The sequence below is a fragment of the Chelonia mydas genome, chromosome 8 (assembly GCF_015237465.2).
Source record: "Chelonia mydas isolate rCheMyd1 chromosome 8, rCheMyd1.pri.v2, whole genome shotgun sequence".
Lineage (NCBI taxonomy): Eukaryota > Metazoa > Chordata > Testudines > Cheloniidae > Chelonia > Chelonia mydas.
Genome location: NC_057854.1, coordinates 63207326 through 63228657, shown reverse-complemented (window position 1 = coordinate 63228657; position 21332 = coordinate 63207326). Strand labels below are relative to the sequence as shown.

General features: G+C 40.0%; 1 protein-coding gene across 5 annotated transcripts in view; it reads left to right on the top strand.

The window, feature by feature from the left end:
- Nucleotides 1-21332, top strand: part of DENND1B (DENN domain containing 1B) — a 243148-nt gene that overhangs the window by 62950 nt on the left and 158866 nt on the right. For all 5 annotated transcript variants that reach the window (XM_037907882.2, XM_043552708.1, XM_043552705.1 and 2 more), the window contains exon 3: nt 8840-8883. In XM_037907882.2, coding sequence (XP_037763810.1) covers nt 8840-8883 — 44 coding nt within the window. The remainder of the gene's footprint in view (nt 1-8839; nt 8884-21332) is intronic.

The window sequence follows — 21332 nt, the reverse complement described above, 5'->3', positions numbered from 1 at the left end:
CAATGCTAAATTATTGGCTAGATGAATGCATTCCCTCTCCCTCCCACTGAAGCAGCCAGGCTTGAACCTACGGGAATAATGCAAAATAAGAAGAGAGGGAAAAGGTGCTTTTAGAGAAGGGGAATGGGGACATTGTGAATCTCCTGTTTTCATTAGGCCAGTGGGGCAGAAAATGTGGAAAACATCTACTATGGCTTCATCAGGAAAAAAGGCTAGAGATGCCCTCCTACTTGCTTCAGATACCCAATAGCTTGATGATTAAAGGCCTGGTCTTGTAAGGCCTGGTCTACACTTAAAATTTTGCTGGCATAGATATTTTGGTTAGGGGTGTGATATCTTACTAGCAAAGCTATGCCTGTTAAAGCCCTAGGGTAAATGCAGTTATACTAGCAAAAATATTTTTGCTGGTATATCTTATTTTGCTGCAGGAACTAGTTTTTCTGGTTAAAAATCCCCCCTCCCCCTTTTTTGGTGTTATAAACTGCGTCTACACTATGAGAGTTTGTTATTATACCTGCAAACCTTTTAAGAGTAGACATGGCTTAAATAAAGGCTGAAAGATGATGCTGTGGAAATCTCTGACTGTCCTGGATCCATTGTGGGCCCATCATTTCGATCAGTTTTGCTTGTAACATTTATATACTACATTTTAAAAAAAAAACTTAAAGCTGATTTAGCTACTCAGTTACCGACCAATGGATGTCTTTATAAAAAGGAAAATGATAGAAATATGTTCCAATTCCATGCTTTAGGTGCCCCCCCTTTTATAGTTCATCCTTTAGCAAGGCCCACAAATGCTAACCCTCACCACTTGCCCTGAACTTTATCATTTCCCCCTCATTAACATAATCAATTTTTTAGAAAAAATGTTAGAAGATAGGATTATCCATTGGGGACTCCCCATGCACATTGCATTGCCTATTGAGATTCTAGACTCCTGAGACAGAGACTGTTGTTTTCTATGTTTAGGAATTGCTACCCCCAGAAGTTCAAAGATCGTGCATGAACACCCCCAAAATATCATGAGTTTGGCTCAAAACATAAGATTTTAAATATATAATGACAGCATTGTCATCTATTTCACATTTATAGTGTGTGATGCAATTTTTGGCCCCCACATCCCTACATGATTTATGTACCCCCTCAGACCCGCAATCAGTTCTGCACCTCCTCCAACCCTTTGGCTGCCTCTTTTCCCCCAGATTGCCTCCATTTCTCATGTAGCTGTAGAGGCATTTACCCCCACTTTCAGGTCTGGGGGGCCAACAGCTCCAGGGTCTTTTCTTCATTTCACAACCTCCTCCTTTCACCCCAAAGCCTCATGTGGGAAGCAGTTCCAATGGGGGTCCTCTCCTCCTCCTTTCCATGCACAGTGTCTCAGCATAGAGAGGGGAGGAGAAGCAGAGCGGAGCTGACCCATTTTTTCTCAAGAGCGAAGAGGGCAGGAGCTGCTGGGTTCTTTCTTCCTCTTCCTCCTCCACTCTCTTCTCCTCTGAAAATAGTATCAGCTGCTCCTTCTTCCCCTATCCAGAAATTCTCTCAGCTCCTGAAGGGACGTGGACAGCTCAACCTGCATGCTGCAGCATGTCTGATTGGCTGTTTTCTACCAGGAGGCAGGGAACTGGGGAAGGCAGCCAATCAGAGGAGGTTTCCCCTTGGCACTCTGAAATTTATGTGAAGGATTGCTGCTTCTCATGCCCAAATCCCATTGCTCACGATAAAATCATGAGAGCATGCAATACTGATGTCCCATACATAACTGAGTGCACTGTTTGTCATTTAGCAAACAATAAAAAAAATACATTTTTTTACAGACTTAGAGCTCTATTTTGAAGCTTCTGAAGGACACACTTGGGATAATTTGTTGATCATATATTCATCATGTTATAACATCATCTGCTTCTAGTTTAAACTAAGCAACTTTTAGGAAATGACGTACTGACTGAGTTCCTTTTAACATAAAGCTGAAGCCTCTTATTCAGCAAACATGTATTAAGTGATAAAGTTATGCAGGTGGATAGATGTTTGAATAATTGAGGCTTAACTGAGTTTTTCTAGAGACAGCTACTTTCTGACTTACTGTACTTGTGTTTCTAGGTATTGCTCTGGACAATTTTTTTCTATAGTTTATTATTCTTAAGGTTTCCATGGCAAATTAAATACTTCTCCTAGCTATGGAAGTAAGGAAGAAATTAGCTATCTATTAAAGTGTGCTTTGGGTGTAGTTCTCACCCATTTCTTTTTTGTGGAACATATGTTTGTTCGGAGGAATTTCTTTCTTAGATACAAGCAGCAAAGGAATTTCTGTAAAGGAATTTTTAAGTACAGCTTATATGGTATTATTGTATTTTCAAAGTGAAAGTGATAGTTACATTAATAATTTATTTCTAGTTTTGTAATGACTTTAGAATTTCTTTTCCAAGACAATATTGTTTCCCTCAGACTAGATTTTCAAATTAATCTTACAGCTAGTCACAGTAATACAACGTGTCTAGTAAGGTTTAAAATGAAATGTTTTCTTACTAGCCAAAGCATTATTACTGCAGGGTTTTCCAATCAAAATTGGATCATGACAATCAGCTGTGCGTGTGGCGTTTTTTTTAACTCAAAATACACTGTTAGTCTAGTTACCCTACACAATAAATAGCATTCTAGCAATATTTTCATCTAACAAATTTTGATTTAAGGTAAGCAGTTTACTATTCATTTTTGGAATGTAGGATCTGTTCCATGCAGGATTGTAGGAGCTGTAATGTAATAAAGATCCATCTAATTTTTTAAAATAAGATGTCTGGGTTATTTATTTTTTATTTTTAAAATAAAATATGGTTGCTTTGGGTGCTCACAGCTGAGGAAGAAACAAGAGACTAGTAATTGCTGTAGAGTCATATTTGTAGCTATAGTTTTATTAAATCAGGTAATATAACTGGGAGGCCACTTTATAATACTTGGTTTTTCTTAGATACATGTGAGGTGTATTTTCTAATACTTAATATTGTTTCCCTGATAAGATGTTTAAGATTTTAATTGTAAAGTATTCTTGGCCCAATGTTGAGCACGTTCTTGTTTAAGAAATGTGTACCATGGATTCAGTAGATGTGGAAAGAAATCTCTTTATATATTTAATTGAGAGTTTCTTCTCACCAACACATTTACTTAGAATTAAGGCAAGGCATGTGTGCCATGACAGGTTGGTTAGAATTAGGAAACTCAGAGACACCCAATGGTTCATCAGCCAACTATGGTAACAGCTATTCCTGCTAGCATTTCCCATCCTCTCACCCATAAAATCAGCATAAAATTGACCTAACATTGCTAGATCAGATGGAGTATCTGGAAAGTAATCCTCAGGGGAAAAGAAAAATCAGTCTTTGTGAATCTGAAGATAAAGTGCATAAAGTTGCAGAATCGGATTATTCTTTCTCTTTCTATTTTTAAATTCAGTGCCCTTTTGTTTCTTCTGCAGCACTTGTGAGAAGTTGCTACAAAGATATGTCAGATGTAGTCTGAGTCTAACCCCCAAAGGCGAAACAAGCATAATCTTTTATAAAAAAAAAAACGAAAATGGACTCAGATGATTAGAATAAAATCCAAAGAAAGAAGGGTAGGGTGGACTTTTTTTGGGTAGTGTTGGTTGGTTTCAGTGAAACAATAAAAAAAAAAAAAGAAAAGAAAACTAGTAAACTTTCTTTCTGTGGCATAAGCAATATAGATATTTTTCTTTTAGATATTATTAAATAACTTTACTACATCCATAAAAACTATTAATAACAGATGAACACAACCACATAAATATTAGTAACTACAGTTCTGTGAAGCCTGTCTCTTTGAACATTTGGAGGAGATTGAGAGGTATGTTTCCCCCCCTTCTCCTATTTGTGGGGTTGGATGCTTTTGTTTGAATTAAGATGGGGATTTTTTTTATGGGCTGTTTCGTTTTTGGGAGGGATTGGCTAATGGCCTACCATTGCTGTATTGGACTGTATAGTTTTAGAGATCTGTCAGAGTCCATAGAGCTGGAGGATAGGTGTGTCTTTTGTCTTTTTAATGTGTTTAACTGGAAATAAGTAAAGAGAGAAATCACACTGCAGTACATATAATTGTAAATCACTTACAGTTGTTGGAACATGAAAGAGAGAGTATGATAAAACCAGGTGAAAATAAGAGAGAGCTGGTATAAAATAAATATTATGTAATGAGGCAGACACATAAGGCTTTTGTCTGGCTGTACCGAAAAAAGGACAGGAGACACTTGATATGGTTTTAATCAGGCCACAACTTTATTATTACATGTCTGGGACTACCTGACAGATAAAAGTGTACAGTGCAGGTAACTCCATGATCATTCAATATCTACATGGGGACTTCAGCCAGCCCCCTCTTTTTCCATCCAGGTCCCCCAGCCAACCGATCGCTAGGACCTTACTATCTGTCCCCCTTGCCCCTGCCCCCCCCCCCCCCCCCGAATGAGGGTTAAGGTGGGCTATAAGGAAAGGGGGTTTACTCCCTGCAGTGCCAGTCATAGGAAACCTGAATCCTGCCCCCTCGGTCCTGCTCCTTCAACAAACACCTCCTTTTTAAGTCCTTTACCAAGCCATTTATCTGGTCACTGTATCCATTCCCTATTGAGCACCTGCCCTGGACTGAACTGTAGTTGTAGGATTTATATTGGTTAAGGTACTATGGAAACAAAAAGGAGTTTGTATTATCTTGTTTATCTTGTAGTTTACAATCTATAGGGCACTGTTGCAGGATGCCATTCAAGTCCATTGCTATATTATCATTGATAGATAAGTATGGTTCATTCTTCTAATGACTAAGGAAAAGTAGCTGCTAATAAATAATAAAAATAGTGCTTTTTGCATAATTTCTAGTTTACAGACTGGTTCTGAATAATAATTTAACTATAGTTAGAATATGGCAGGATGACATTTTTTTTAATGGAGAGTAATTTTACGATTGTGGGAAATTTCTATCTAGATTAACAGTACTTAATTTTTTTTTTAAAATATGTCTTAAGGTAAATACTTAGTAAATAGTAAATACTTAGTAATGCAGTAACCAATATGTATGATTTCTAGCATATCTTAGAAGTGTATGCATGTCCTCTGTATTATGGCTTATAGAACTGTTTGTAGTGAGAGTCAGAATTTGGTCTGTGTTATAGGTCACCTAAGTCACCTGATATGACTTCTGTTCTCTGAATTGATTATTTAACCTTTATGAAAAGAGCCATGGTGCTTGGAAAAAAAAATCACTCAGATACTGAATCACTCAAGGAGAGGTTGGGAGTACTTCAGGGAGATAGATAAATGAGTTAAGTAGACCTAGAAAATCTTTTGCTGTCCCCTAGAAGGGTTAAGGAGACTTGGCCTGCAATGCCTTGAGTATTCTGAGAATACCCATTTTTGCAACGCCATCATGTCTAATCCTACTGATGCAGTGGAATGGGTGGCCCAATGTGTGTGGGACAAGGCTTTCTGTCTGAGACTTACTCCAGGTAATACCTAGGTAATGGTAGACTAAGGAAACAACTGGAAAACAAAACACTCTACCCCGCACACAATTCTAGCCCTGGGGAGAGGATGAGAGAAGAAGCCACATGTTTCAGATATTAGTCCTATCGCTAATGCTCTGCTGGAAGGCACTAAGTCTAAGAACCTATATAGAATGCAACTGTGAGCTCCTGGTGGAACTGAAATTGTTTGTTTTGACCTTTAAACCGCTAGATGGTTTGAGAATGAAACAGCCTATGTTGGAAACAGCAGATGTGCTTGAACTGGAGCATCTTCTATTTAAACAGGAGGAATCTTCTATCGGGGTCTGAGGTCCCCTTCTTGAAATTTTGCTTCCCAGTCAGCTTGGTTCACGACAGCACAGATTCACTGCAAAATACATCTTTTTCATGGGGTTAGGCTGATAGGTGAAGAGGTTCATTATTGTTTACAGGTGGATAGATAATTGTAATTAGTAATTATAAAGCCAGACTACACAGTTTACCAGGAGAACTCTGATTGCTTATAGTTGTTTTAGTAAATTTCAATAAATGTATGTGGGCCATGCAGCATGGAGAGGAACAATTGTTCCTGGACATTGACCCCGCCATCCTTGTGTTAGTATCTGGCAACACCACAGATATCTTGCTATATGTTCTGAAGCTGGCACAGGTGTCAACTGGCTGCAGGCAGAGGACCTTTCAGAAGTATCCGATCCCCTGCTCCCTCTACTCTCTCCTTATTGGGCTTATGTTCAGTGAAAAAATAGCATTCTCTCTCTCTCTTGTTTCCTACCTGCCTCCTAACATTCTTGCTTCCAGACATACACAATAGTACGTATTGGGTATGTATTGAGAACTTGGGCAGGTGGGCTAGCACTTCCAGTGCATATATGCAAACTCACTTACGAATAGCTGTATTCAGATGAATAATAACTTCTCCCAAGTGTTCACATGAACAAAAACAGGTCACCTAAATGTTCTTGGTCTAGTGAACAAAAGAGGACCTGATTAGGGTTAGATTTAATAGTGAGTTGGATTTCATGAACTCATTCACAACTCCCGACTCACAACAACCAGCAGGCTTGAGGAGCAGCAGAGCAGCGTCGACACACCCTCTCAACCTCATCAAAAGTCAATAGCTTCTGGCAGGAGAATGGAAAAAAAAAAAGAAAATTCTTTTTCCCCTTTCAGCCAGTGAAGGGTGTGGGGCTTCAGATTTATCAGACAGAGATAGCCAGAGGCTGAGCTGTTCCAATAATCTCAGCCTTTGTGCAGGTAGGAATCTCAGCACCTAGGGGGAGCAGGGGTGCTGGACTTCTCATCTGGGCATTTGCCCAGGATTTTACTCATGGGCTTCCCCATCTGATGTATTTGCCTCTCCTAATTAGGCCTTTAGCCCCTGGTTTAGTAGACATCTGAAAGATTTTTCTATCCCTAGGTTGGAGTGTGGGAATGGTACTTGGGAACTTGGATTCTTATCCAAGAATATAAGAACGGCCATACTGGGTCAGACCAAAGGTCCAAAAAGCCCACTGTCCTGTCTTCTGACAGTGGCCAATGGCAGGTGCTCCAGAGGGAATGAACAGAACAGGAAATCATCAAGTGATCCATCCTCTGTCGCCCATTCCCAGCTTCTGGCAAACAAAGGCTAGGGACACCATCCCTGCCCATCCTGGCTAATAGAATTTATCTAGTTCTTTTCTGTACCTTGTTATAGTCTTGGTCTTCACAACATCCTCTGGTAAGGAGTTCCACAGGTTGACTCGGCTTTGTGTGGAAAAAATACTTCCTTTTGTTTGTTTTAAACCTGCTGCCTATTAATTTCATTTGGTGACCCCAAGTTCTTGTGTTCTGAGAAGGCGTAAATAACACTTCCTTATTTACTTTCTCCACACCAGTTGTGATTTTGTAGACCTCAATCATATCCCCCCTTAGTCGTCTCTTTTCCAAGCTGAAAAGTCCCAGTCTTAATCTCTCCTCATACGGAAGCCGTTCCATACCCCTAATAATTTTTGTTTCCCTTTTCTGAACCTTTTCCCATTGCAACATATCTTTTTTAGACGGGGCAACCACATCTGCACATAGTATTCAAGATGTGGGCATACCATGGATTTATATAGAGACAATATGATATTTTCTGTCTTATTATCTATCCCTTTCTTAATGATTCCCAACATTCTGTTTGCTTTTTTTGACTGCCGATACACATTGAGTGAATGTTTTAGAGAACTATCCACAATGACTCCAAGATCTTTCTTGGGTGGTAACAGCTAATTTAGACCCCATCATTTTATATGTATAGTTGGGATTATGTTTTCCAATGTGCATTACTTTGCATTTATCAACATTGAATTTCATCTGCCATTTTGTTGCCCAGTCATCCAGTTTTGAGAGATCCTTTTGTAGCTCTTCGCAGTCTGCGTGGGACTTAACTATCTTAAGTAGTTTTGTATCATCTGCAATTTTGCCACCTCACTGTTTACCCCTTTTTCTAGATCATTTATGAATATTTTGAATAGGACTGGTCCCAATACAGACCCCTGCGGGACACCACTATTTACCTTTCTCCATTCTGAAAACTGACCATTTAGTCAGTCTCCGTTTCCCCATCTGTAAAATTATAATAATACTTGCCAGACCTACCTCATAGGGGCATTTTAAGGATTTATTAATATTTATTAATATTTGTGAAACAGTTTGGAATAATTGGATATAAGAAACTAAAGAAGTATTTCATTTTATTAAAAGGGGTTAAAAGCTCCAAAATAAAAGGAGGTATGTCATCCTGTTTTGACAGATGTTAAGTTATGATGCTTGCACGTCATAAGTACATAACAATCAGTTTTCTAATCCATAGCTTAAATGGCATCGATATGAGTCTGAAAGGAAAACGGATAAACAAGAATCCTTGAAAATAATGGCCATTTTTGTATTCATGTAGAGTGTGTTTACAAATAGTCTATGATCTTGCCATCTTACCTGCAGTGGGTGGAAAAAAGGCTCTGTTCACTTGATGCCATAACTGAAATAGAATTTTGAATATTGGATTTACTCCTTAAAAAAAGGTTGAAGTACTCAAAGGCTAAAAAGAATATTTAAATCTGAAAATATCTCAATACATTGTAACCTACTATTGTTACATAAAAATATACTTGCAGTTCCATAAATATGAAAGAAAAGAATATTTTTAATAACCCAGTATCTTCCTCAGTTTTGAGATACATTTTTGCACTTGCCAGAGAGCTTGAAGCTATGCTGACCCTCTCTTTAATATTAATGTACTCTGACTGTACTACTCTGTTCCTTTGCCTCTGATTAATGCTGTCTGTCAATTATTTACAGAGCCGGTGGTACTGTGGAAGTTCCCGGAGGACTTCGGAGACCAGGTTGGAAACATGAGATTGAACTTTTTTTTAATGTTAGAATAATAATAAAAAAAGCTCTCCTACTCAGCTGTGGAAAGGCAGATGCTAATGATATCGGTGAGCAAGTCTTCACCAACTGATGGATTGGTAATTAGAATGCATTTGTGAGAAGAATATGAAATAGTAGTTTTGAAGCATTTTATCCATAGTAGTATCTTTAATAGATTTCACATTCTTTTTATTATATGAACTATAATGTATTCGATGAGTTTTTTATGCAGTTCAATTTTTGTGGTGTTTAGGGTTGAAAAAAAGGTACATTTCTCAACAAAGCTTTACAAAAAATCTTAATGAGACAAAAATTTGTCTCAAAAGATATATAAATAAACAAAAACATCCTGATGTCTACTTTTAATATTGGAACCTTTATAAATAATGTTGCCATAGTAGTTTACAGCTCAACATTTTGTATTGTTTTATAAAATTACTATACATTTTGCTTTGTAGGACAGTTGATTTGCACATGCCAGTAATGGACAAAGGGGGTAAACCTACTGATTGTGCAAACACTGAAGCTCTAGTTTCTTATTATGAATTGTTCTCAAAGGTAAACTTAAGTCCACTGTATCTAAAGGGTTATGTCCATACTTGATAGCATTAATAGCAAGTTTATTAATTAGGTACTCTGCTTAGATGGAGAGAATATTTTATTTGTAACTGTTTTTTAGTATTTCACTATTATTTAGATGTATGTAGTCTATTGACACCATTTTGTATGTGCATAAAAAAAGCTTATGTAGACACAGTTAATAGAAGAAGTGTTTCTGATGCCAGAGAACACCTTCCTTTGCTTGCTTTCTTATATCCATATTGAGTCAACCAAGCATTGGTAGTGTCACCACAATAGTTGCTTAGAAATGTCTGAACAGTAGATTTTGTTAAATTGTTGAAACAGTCTGAAATTAATAACACGAGTTTCTGTAAAGATAGAAATAAGATGGTTCAGGATTTAAAGGAATAGTTAGCTCATACTTTATATTTGTGACTTTATCTGGTTGGGAGATTATTACCAGTCAAGGATCTGGAGGTTATAAGTAAGGGATAAATGGAATATGAACAAAGTACACTGTCATACCTTCTTAATCATATATTCTGCAAGTTTTGATAATACCTTTCCGAGGAAAGAATGATTGTCCCTTTTCTGGTTTAAATTCAGAAGTTTTAGGAAGGACTCACTCAAAAGAGGTTAGAAATGAAGTATGAGGACAAGTTGGAATTTAATCAATAGGTTGAGGGTTAGTCAGTGAACAGTGGATGTTGAAATATGACTAGAAGATGAAGTCTACTGAAGACTGGAGGGAAACATGTAATGCTGGAATGGACGTGGCCAACCGAATTTTAAAGGCATCTGTCTGGAACCTGGCTTTGGGCTTTGCATAACCTGCATTCATACCTGTCCCACAATTTGGGGAAACTAATATTCTGGTATTATGTCAGCTTTCATGGAAAAAAGTAAATTTCAAATCCCCTTTCATGGAGAAGTTGCCTTTAAAATGTAAATTGATCAATAGGTTTTGAAAAGAACAAACCGCTGGGCTTTGCTTCTGCATCAACCAACCCCTTGCAGTTAGTGGGAGCTTTCATTTACTTCAGTAGGCTTTGGATGAAGCAACAGAAGAGGAGACTTGGAGGATCTAAATAAAGTCGTCTTGCACATTTCTATTTAGATCTAGTCAGAGCATTTGTAATGAAATAAAATGAAACTTAAATTAATGTTTTGTGTGTTTGTGTTTGAGGGGGGATTCACAAAAGAAAATCATGCATGTTTTTCTCCCCATTTTCCAATCAGCTCTGCTTTAAAAGTAAAATTTTGTTCAATTTTGAATGTATGCCAAGGAATCATCTTTCCTAAAATCCCTAGGCACTTGTGATAATAGTGAATTGGTTGCAGTTACAGAGAGTAACACAGAATTGCTTTCCTCCCATGTTAAATGCCTTGACAGCTTATTGCCTTCTCTTGCCTTCACTTTCGTGGTTCAGCAAAACCTTTTTCCTGCTTATTTCACTTGCTCTGATTTTCTCCTCCTTCTTCTCTTCTTATGCTCTTCCTAATCTTTATTGCTTCCTTACATCTTTTTCATCCTCTTGGCTTCACGTTTTTTTCCTACTAGCCCTAGGAACATTTTCCTGTCTCTTGTTTCCCAAGAGACGTTTGCTCTTTCATATCTGGCCACTTTTCTGCAAATTCTTTCTGGACGGATCTCACCAAATTTTCTCTAGGTCACTTTGCACCAGAACTATTTGGTTTTGGTTTGATTAAAAGGTCATTTCTTTGAGGCAGGAATTTTGTCATCTTATTTATTTTGTCAAGCATTCTGCACATTTAGGGCGCTATGGAAATAATAGGCACACAATCTGAAAAATGTTCTGTCAGAGTAAACTGGTTAATTATAGTCACAGTTTGCATATGTGGGAGGAAGATGGTCCAATGGTTAGGGTGCCAGCCCAGGACTCACTCTGCCACAGACTTCCTGTGTGACTGTGAACAAATCAGTTTCTCTGTGCTAATTGTTTAAATGCCTACAAAGCTATTCATGTGGCAGAGGATGCAAAAACAAAACGACACAACCCCACCCCCATTGAAATGTGGAAAAATGCTTTTACTGATACTTTGACAATATGGATCTCAACACAGAATCATAGAAATGAAGAGCTGGAAGGGACTGCCAGAAGTCATCTGGCCTAGTGCCTTGCTCAGTGGCAGGACCAAATACACCTACCTTATTCCAGCCCGTAACTATTTTCATTATATGCTCTTCAGTTTCCCCATATCTTTCTTAAAGTATGGTTCCCAAAACTTGACGTAGTACTCCAACTGAGGCCTTACCAGTAGGGGGGGACAGTTACTTCCTGGGTCTTACATACAACACTCCTGTTAATACATCCCAGAATGATATTAGCCTTTTTAGCAACTGCATCACATTGTTGGCTCATATTCAATTTGTTATCCATTGTAATCCCCAGATCCTTTTCAGCAGTGCTATGGCCTAGCTGGTTATTCCCCATTTTGTAGTTGTGCATTTAATTTTTTTTTTCTAAGTGTAGTATTTTGCACTTGTCTCTAGTGATATTTCATCTTGTCAATTTCAGACCAATTCTCTAATTTTTCCAGGTCTTTTGAATTCTAATCTTGTCCTCCAAAGTGCTTGCAACAACTTTCCAGCTTGGTGTCATCGGCAGATTTTATCGGCAGATTTTATCGGCATACTGTCCACCCCGTTATCCAAGTTAATGAAAATATAGTACTGGACCCTGACAGATTCTTGTGTGGCACCACTCAATATGTCCTTCCAGTTTGACAGTGAACCACTGATAACTATTTTTTGAGTGTGTTTTTTTCAACCAGTTTGTGCATCCATTTTATAGTAGTTTCATGTAGACCACATTTCCCTATTTTGCTTATGAGAATGTCAAAAGCATTAATAAAATCTACATAAATCATTTATGCTTCCTCACGTCTACTAGGTCAGTAACCCTGTCAGAGAGGGAAATTTGGTTAGCTTGGTATGATTTTCACCTAGAGATTGGCTGTATACCGTACAGTGAAGCTGAGCCGCAAGCAAGTTGTACAGAGTGCAGTGCAATAAAGACCTTTGTATGAAGAAACTAATCGTATCATTGAGATGTCAGACAACTGTACAACTTACCATTATGCTGGAATTTCTGCTATGGAAATGTAGTTTAACAGAGTTGGAGAAATTCTATTATAAGATACCTGGAAAAGTAGGGCATTGAAAAGCCCTTCTTTAAAACAATGGCACATCAGCATCAATTGTATATTATTCTTCCATGCAACAAACGTGGTCACAAAAGCCAGTAAAGGAATTTTTCAGAACCTGGAGTGAGATGACCAAAGTCTCAACATCAGTGTAGAAAGATGAAATCATTTAAAATAGCAAGCCAATAGAAGTCACAAATGCTTAAGTTGGGACACTCTAGTAATCAATAAAGAAATGGCAATTAAAAAGTTCATTGATTAATCTAATACTGAAGTTAAACTAGAAAGATCATGACCAATTCACTGACTGAAGTAGGAGTAAGGTACCATCAACCGAGGAAACAGTTGTCTTTACGTTTTGGGACCTATAGATAGAAAATGTATTGTGGGATGAAAACACAATTTGCAGTTAAGTTTATTCATTTAGGAAGAATACTCTGATACCCCTTTTGCCATAGTATTTCCATATCTGTTTGATGAGGGAGGTTTGGTGAAAGATGTCATCACTTTCAGAAGTACAATGATGTTTGCAAACACATTATTTTTGTCCACTACAACCTTTCATGCATTAATAAATTTGTTCATTTAGTTATCTCTTGAAAGAAAACCAAACTTCTTTCAATAGAATGTGTAGTATTGAAAGTATTTCTCTTGTATTTTGCACCATGACCCCATTCTGACAACAAAAATTACTATATGACTCCGAGGGGGGGGCCCAAAGTCTGACCTTGCCCGAGCCCCAGTGCTTCAGGTGGGAAGGCCAAAGCCCAAGGGCTTCAGCCTAAGGTGGGGGCCTGTAACCTGAGCCCCGACACACAGAGCTGAAGCTATTGGGCTTGGGCTCAGGCTTCGGCTCTGGGCCCCCGCAAATCTAATGCCAGCCCTTGTGATGCCATTAAAATGGGGTTGCGACCCACTTTGGGGACCCACAATTTGAGAGCCACTGCTCTAAAACATAGAAAAAAAAATCAGTGACAGCACATTTTGTTTGACATTTTTTTGAAGCAAGACAACAGGCCAGATCTTCAGCTGATGTAAATCACTGATCTACGCTAGTTGAGGATCTTGCACAGTATCTTTATTTTGTTAACCTTTAAAATTAAGACTACTTATGCTGTCATCACTACCTTTGTACATGCTGTGCACCCATGCAAGGGTCAGGTTAGGCAGAATCTGGTCTTCAGTTGTACTTTTAGGTAGAATAGCCTCTAATGGCTAATTAGTCTGCTCATTGTAGAAACACTCTCTTTGTATGGTTGCCTGGTAACCTCTACAAACCCAGATCTATGTGAATGGCAGCTGGTGGGCAGGTAATCTTAAATTTTAGATGGATAATATATTTTGTACATCTATGCCTGCACACCCCTTTCTGCAGTCCAATTACATTCAAAACTCCTATTTGAATTCAGTGGCAGTTTTGTGACAAGACACTGAATATTTAGGTCTGTGTTTTAGCCATTAGAATCCACACTTCTTCGAGTGCTGTTTCTGTGGGTGCTCCACTCCAGGTGATGGTGCGTTCTCCCACTGTTGATCGGAGATCTTTGGTAGCAGTGCCTGGTCAGAATGCACGTGCTCAGCTGTTGTCTCGTGGCGTCATTAGGTTCTGTCTGTGCGCGCGCGTCCCGCACCCCCTTAGTTCCTTCTTAATGTCCTTGGCTGAAGACAGGACTCGGGGCAGTGCTGAACCTCTTCCCCTGGACACTGAAGGAAACAAGTAGAAATAGTTAGCTAGAAATATCCCAGTTCTTTCCCTTCCTTTAGAATAGTCGTTCATTATTTGTTAGTTTAAAAAATAAAAAAACAAACACACTTTTTTTTCTCTCAAGTTTCTCTCCCGCTGAGACTTCCTGCCCAGGCAGTCATAGCTTCATGATGCCGGGGTCCCCTGGATTAAAAAAATGCAGCTCCTGCAATGAGTCCGTGCTGCGGTCTGATGGACATTCACTGTGTGTGAAGTGTCTAGGCGAGACACACATTCCCGCAAAGTGTGTCCATTGTAATAGCCTGAAATCCAGGGCTAGCTGCGGCAGAGACCTGCAGCTGAAAATGCTTCTTATGGAGAAATCCCTGCAGCCACCAGCAGAGACGGGCATGAGTAAACGCTTTCCCTCATGCTTCCCTGCCAGGTCGGAACTGACCAGGAGCACGGCTTCACCCTCTCATGCGAAGAGGCAGGATGCCCCAACCTCTCCACATAGGGACCTAAATAAACGAAAAAGGTCTCCGGCGAAGTCACTTCCCCCTGTGCTGACAGCACCAAAGACCGGCACAGATGACTGCCCCAGCACCTCAGGCACAGCGCACGTGGGGCGCAGAAACAAGCACTTGACCTCCCACAGCGGGTAGCTTTCCTCAGCACTGAAGCTACTGTCACCGCAGACGGACTCGGTACCAGCTGCGTGGTCCACCCCAGTGCCGACAAGACCGTCGGCACTGAGACCAACAGTAACCCCCACTGCAGATGCGCCACCAACGGAGGGCACCTATATGCGGCCACCGGCGCCCTTCAGGGCTAAACAGAAATCTCTGCGGCCATCAGCTCACACTCCAAGACCCGCGGCACCGCAGCCCAGGGAGCAGCAACAATTCTTAAACCATGCTGACATCTCCATGACCCCAGAGCCTGACTATCCCCTCCTTTCCTCTCCACCGAGCGCACACTCTTTGATCAGCTGCTCTCACCACCTGACCTGGCCACGCTCACTGACCGTGAGAATGACATACCACAGCAGGCAGAGTTTTCCCCACCTGACTGTCCTCCACCACCAGAGCCACACCTATTTCAAGGCGTGGTTCCCCACAAGAACCAGCCTCAATTTCCCTGTTTTGTCCCCCCAGGGGCAGGGCCTCACATTTCATACCCTATGCAGTGGCCACAGTGGTATCCATGGTCTGCCTATGATGCCAAACATTCTCGCGGACCCTCCATCAGACCACGGGCCCGGTCTGCACCTCTATATCCAGCTCCATCCAGAGCTACTGAGCCCCCTCTCGAAGAAGTGGGCTACAAACCTTTCCCTGAATCATCCGATCATAATTCTCTGTCAGCCCATTTCATGCAGACGCTTCCCTGATAGGCTGGGGAGCTCACCTGGGAGATTTCCAAGCAACGACTCTCCAAATGGCTATCTGAATGCATTAGGTCCTGCAGAATGCTTAGCCCCCCCGAGGGTATCAGAACACACTGTACTAGAGTGATGTCAACATCCATTGCTTTCCTGCAAAACATACCTATTACCAACATATGCAAGGCGGCCATATGGGCATCAGACCACACGTTCACCAAACATTATGCTATCACGCAGTACACTACGGCAGACACCATAGTAGGCCACACAGTACTGTCTATCGTTATCAACGACGCAACTCCAAAGTCCCACCAACCATAGTGGGTACTGCTTCACATTCACCTGGAGTGGCGCACCCACAGGGACAGCACTCGAAGAAGAAGAAGAGAAGATTACTTACCTTGCAGTAACTGAGGTTCTTTGAGATGTGTGTCCTGTGGGTGTTCCACAACCCACCCTCCTCCCCTCTACTTTGGAGTATGAATCAGATGAGTCTACGGTAGAGAAGGAACTGAGGGGGTGCGGGACACCCACGCAGGCAGACCCTAACAATGCAGCGAGACAACAGCTGAGCGCATGTGTCCCGACCAGGCACTGCTACTGAAGATCACCAATCAACGGCGTCAGGACGCACCGTCACCTGGAGTGGAGCACTCACAGGGACACACATCTTGAAGAATCTCAGTTACTGCAAGGTGAGTAACCTCTTCTGTTTTGTTTGAACACTTTTGTTGAAAAAAATACAATAGTTATATTTCAAAGTAATTTTAAAATAAAACAAGCCAAAATAACTCCAGCAAAACAAAACAACCCCCCCCAAATCCTGTATAATTGTTTAAAAACAAAAAAGGTATCTCTGGCAGAAAATGTAGTAATGCCCTGGTGCAGCACTGAGCCGCAGTAACTGGACAGACTATGGAGGAAATTTTGGTTCCACTGAAGTCACTGGCAAAAAACTATTATTGATATCAATGGGGTCAGGATTTAATTCTCAAGCTTTTCCCCAAGCAGCTTTATTCCTGGTTGTCCCTTTAATAAACTGAAAACTCATTGAGAGTGCTCCCTTCATAACATCATCAAATAACAATTTACCCTGGCAAAGATGTGGAGCTTCTTTCAGGTCATTTTGAGAGTTACAGTTCAGTTCTCCCTAGGAATATTAGAAACAACAAAATGGCACCGATAAAATAGAGAATTGATAAGTATTCAGTATAACTAGTCAGCCAAATAGCAGAAGGATGACAGATTTTTTTAATCAAATTTCAGACCGTTATAATGCACGCTTTTTAAATAATGGTTGGCCTAAGAGGTTGGCATAAGCCCTGAAGAGTAGGGTTTAATATACCTTCCAAAGTTTTTATCATAATCAATTATGATAACTCTAGATATTCTTGGTATCTATATGAACAACTGATCCCTTTTTGAATCTTACTAAGTTCTTGGTCCATGGTATAATATATGTGTTGTGTGAAGAAGTATTTCATTTGATCAGTCTTTAATTTGGTACCTTTTAATTTAATTTATTGCTCCCCTTGTTGCAAGACAGGGAGACGTTTCTGATCTGCCTTCTCTAGACCTTCTTAATTATACTGTGTAGTTTTATCATGTCGTCTCTCATTTATGTCCTTTCTAAGGTAAACAATTCCAGCCATTTCAATCTCTTCATGTGAGAGCTTTTCCATGCCCTTGCTCATTCTTGTTGTCATTCACAAAAACCTCTCTAATTCTAATATCTTTTTTGAGATGGGGTGACCAGTAATATGCACTCTATTCTATATGAGGCTGCACAACTGATTTACATAAAGGAATTCTAATAGTCCCTGGTTATTGACTGTCCCATTTCTTAGGTGTCCTAACATCCTTTCCAGTTGTGAACCATTTAGACAAGGTCTGATTTCTGTGGTATAACAGACGTCTGCTCTCGTGGTTCGATCCTACCAAGTGCTGAACATTCTGACCCTGATCCAGCAAAGCACTTAAACTCATGCTTAACTTTGGACATGTGAGTAGTTCCACTGAGGTTAATGGGATGACATTTGTGTTGAAAATTGAGCACATGCTTAAGTGTGCTGCTGGATCACAGCCAGATTGCTCTGCATCTTTTATCGAGTGCTTGGTGTCTGGAAGTATCAGTGAAGTCAGCAGTAATAGAGACCAGAGCAATGTGGAGGAGAAAATATTGTTTTCTGACTTAAATAATAATACAAGCTCTATAAAAGTACAAGCTCTATAAAAAGCTGGATTTGGTTTTCAGAAGACAAATTTGTGTTCTGGACAATGAACATTGAGTCATCTGAAATTCAATGAAGTATAAAAGAGAGACAGGGTGGGTGAGGTACTATCTTTTATTGGATCAATTTCTGTTGGTGAAAGAGACAAGTTTTTGAGCTTACACTGAGCTCTTCTTCAGGTCTGTATAAGCTTGAAAGCTTGTTTCTTTCACCATCAGATAAAAGATAAAAGATTTTACTGCACCCACCTTGTCTCTCTAATATCCTGGGACCAACACTCCTACAAGAACACTGCAAACAATAATTTATAAAAGACAGCTGTAATAGGCTTGGAATCCCAGCTCCTCACCTGTGAGACCAATACAAGCCCAGGATATCAGGTAGTTTGTACTTCTGTCAAGGCTGCAGCGATGATATGAGGAGCTGCATCTCACCATCTTTCTTCCCTTCTTGATAGGTTCGTTCTTCTGCACTGATGGGGCATTAAATGCTCTTTCACATGCTCATGGGAAATACAAGGGTGTTTGCTTCAGGGATGCAACAAATCTTTGGTTTTGTTACTTTGGTCAACCAATCTGAAAGGGGAATTTAAGATATTGGTGCTGCTCTTATGCTGGTGAGTTGATGGTGTTTTTGTTATCTGGAGAATATTTGTGTTTATGGATTTGAGATTAAGGGTATGTCTACACAGCAAAGAAAAACCCACAGTTGGCCCATGCCAGCCGACTTGGACTCGCGGGGCCCAGGCTGTTGGGCTGTTTAATTGCTGTGTAGACTTCTGGGGTTGGATTGGGGCCTGGGCTCTGGGGCCCTGCAGGGTGTGAGGGTAACAAAGCTCTGGTTCAAGCCCAAACACAGCAATGAAACAGGCCTGCAGCATGAGCCCTGTGAGTCCAAGTTGGCTAGCACAGGTCAGCTGTGGATTTTTCTTTGCTGTGTAGACGTACCCTGAATGTGTCAAACATGGGTCTCTGCTTAATCTTGAAAGTATTCTCTTATTTAAATGGTACTGTCACTGCATTGTTTAGGGAAATTTAGGAACTTGCTGAACTTGATCAGCATATAGTACCAGCTAGCCTCATTTCTACCAGCTCTTTTGTTATTGTTATAGGTCTTAATGACAGTTGTAAGCCATAGTACTGGATGTAAGTGTTAGTCCACCCTGGGGAGAATCATGACTGGTGTGGAGAAAGTAAATAAGGAAGTGTTATTTACGCCTTCTCATAACACAAGAACTATGGGTCACCAAATGAAATTAATAGGCAGCAGGTTTAAAACAAACAAAAGGAAGCATTTCTTCACACAACACACGGTCAGCCTGTGGAACTCCTTGCCAGAGGATGTTGTGAAGGCCAAGACTATGACAGGATTTTAAAAAGAACTAGATAAGTTCATGGAGGATAGGTCCATCAATGGCTATTAGCCAGGATGGACCGGGATGGTGTCCCTAGCCTCTGTTTGCCAGAAGCTGGGAATGGGCTACAGAGGATGGATCACTTGGTGATTACATTTCTGTTCATTCCCTCTGGTGCACCTGGCATTGGCCACTGTCGGAAGTCAGGATACTGGGCTATATGGACCTTTGATCTGACCCAGTATGGCCATTCTTATGTTCTAACTTATAGCCTTAAGTGACATCCAGGAAAATTCTTGGTCTAACTCAGACAATAGCAATGTTCTGCCTGCTAGCTAAACCCTGCTGAGGTTAAGGTAGATAATTTCCTATGAATTGCTGGCTCTTTCACTTCCTTTATGGCTGAAAAGCATCTAATATTTATTAAGTCAAAAGGACTTAAGGAAAAAATAATTAAGAAACTCTGTGTGTGTAAGTAAAGAATGCTTTTATTTTTCTTTCATGCGCAAATTGCAAATTGTTTCATGCGCAAACAACAGTTATTTTTAGCCATTTTATAAATGTGAGTTGCTACACTGAGTTGTTTGAACAGAAGGTTTCCACTTTGCTTTGGAAAACTTGCTTTAGGACAATTATTTGTTTAAATGTTTTAAAAGCAGTGGAGGTCACTAAAGACTCCCATAACATTCAGGATTTAAAATGTTCCAAGATGCAATCTAAGCAATGTCTTTTATCCTTTCTTTCACCCCAAAACACACAATAAATCAATTATATGGGGGCACCATTTTTAACAAAGTGAATGCAGCACTGATGTTCAAAATCAGGACTTTCCTGCACTTTTGGGGACAGGTGGCAACTGCAAGTATACTTATTGTTAGGATTGTGATGGTTTTGTTTTATAGAGCTTTTTCATGAGTTAAAAATGCTGAACTTGATCAGCATATGGTACCAGCTAGCCTCATCTCTACCAGCTCTTTTGTTATCTTGTTATTGTTATAGGTCTTAATGACAGTTGTAAGCCATAGTTCTGGATGTAGGGGTTAGTCCACCCTGGGGAGAAGAGGGAGAAACAGCAGTGTGGATTATGGAAATATGAATTGATTTAAAAAGCAGCTCTCTTGTAATAGAATGGGGCTCAAAGAAAGACGGAGAAGAAGCTGGTGAAAAGACGATGGAATATGATGTGAAAATGATCATTTGAATGCCTTCCTTTTCATTCCCAGCTGCTGTTTCTGGTGAAAAGACATGCATTTGTATATCTTAAGGCTGGGTGAAAAAGGGCCAGATGAATGGAATTACTTGTTAGTTATGTTTTCATTTTGAGTCAAATAAATTATGTGCATTTTAATAGACTGTGTGCATTTTACTAGACTGTATGCATATGTTAGTCACTTTTTTATCATACAGCTGTAATATTAGGGACTACATTTTGTAAAAATGTTCTCTTCTGTGTGTGTTCAAGTAAGTACAGTATTAGCTTAATATTTGACAGTCCTTCAGATACAGCCTTCAAAATTTAATTATGTTAGTGGTTTGACCTATCCCTATAACCCTCAGTAATGTGCAAACCAAAGGGGGAAAAATGTAGTCCATGGTCAGGTGTTGGATCAGTGATGATGAATCTTTTAGATCATCATTTTGAGCAAGAATGCCGAAAATAGTTACCTGGTGTCATTCTTAATAGACTTCTATTGCTCTCACTCCATTCCAGTTTACTGCTTACTTTTCCCTTCATTCTACTCTTCCGCTACACTGTCTTCCCTCCCTTTTCAGGTCATTCTTTCCATTTTAGCCTTCATTGTATTGACATATTTTGTCCCTCCACTGGTGATTCTGTCTCCCTCCGCTTCAGGCCATCCACTGGGGTGGGTGGGTGGGGGTGTGTGTTTGTGTGTGTGTTCCAGTTAGCTCCGCCTCCCTGGATATTTGACATTGAATGGAATACTCTGCATCACTTGGATGCATAGTTGTCTCTCTACTATTCTACTTTTCTGGGGTGGGCAGTGAGAGAGTAAGGTCATCTAATTGCTTTTGCT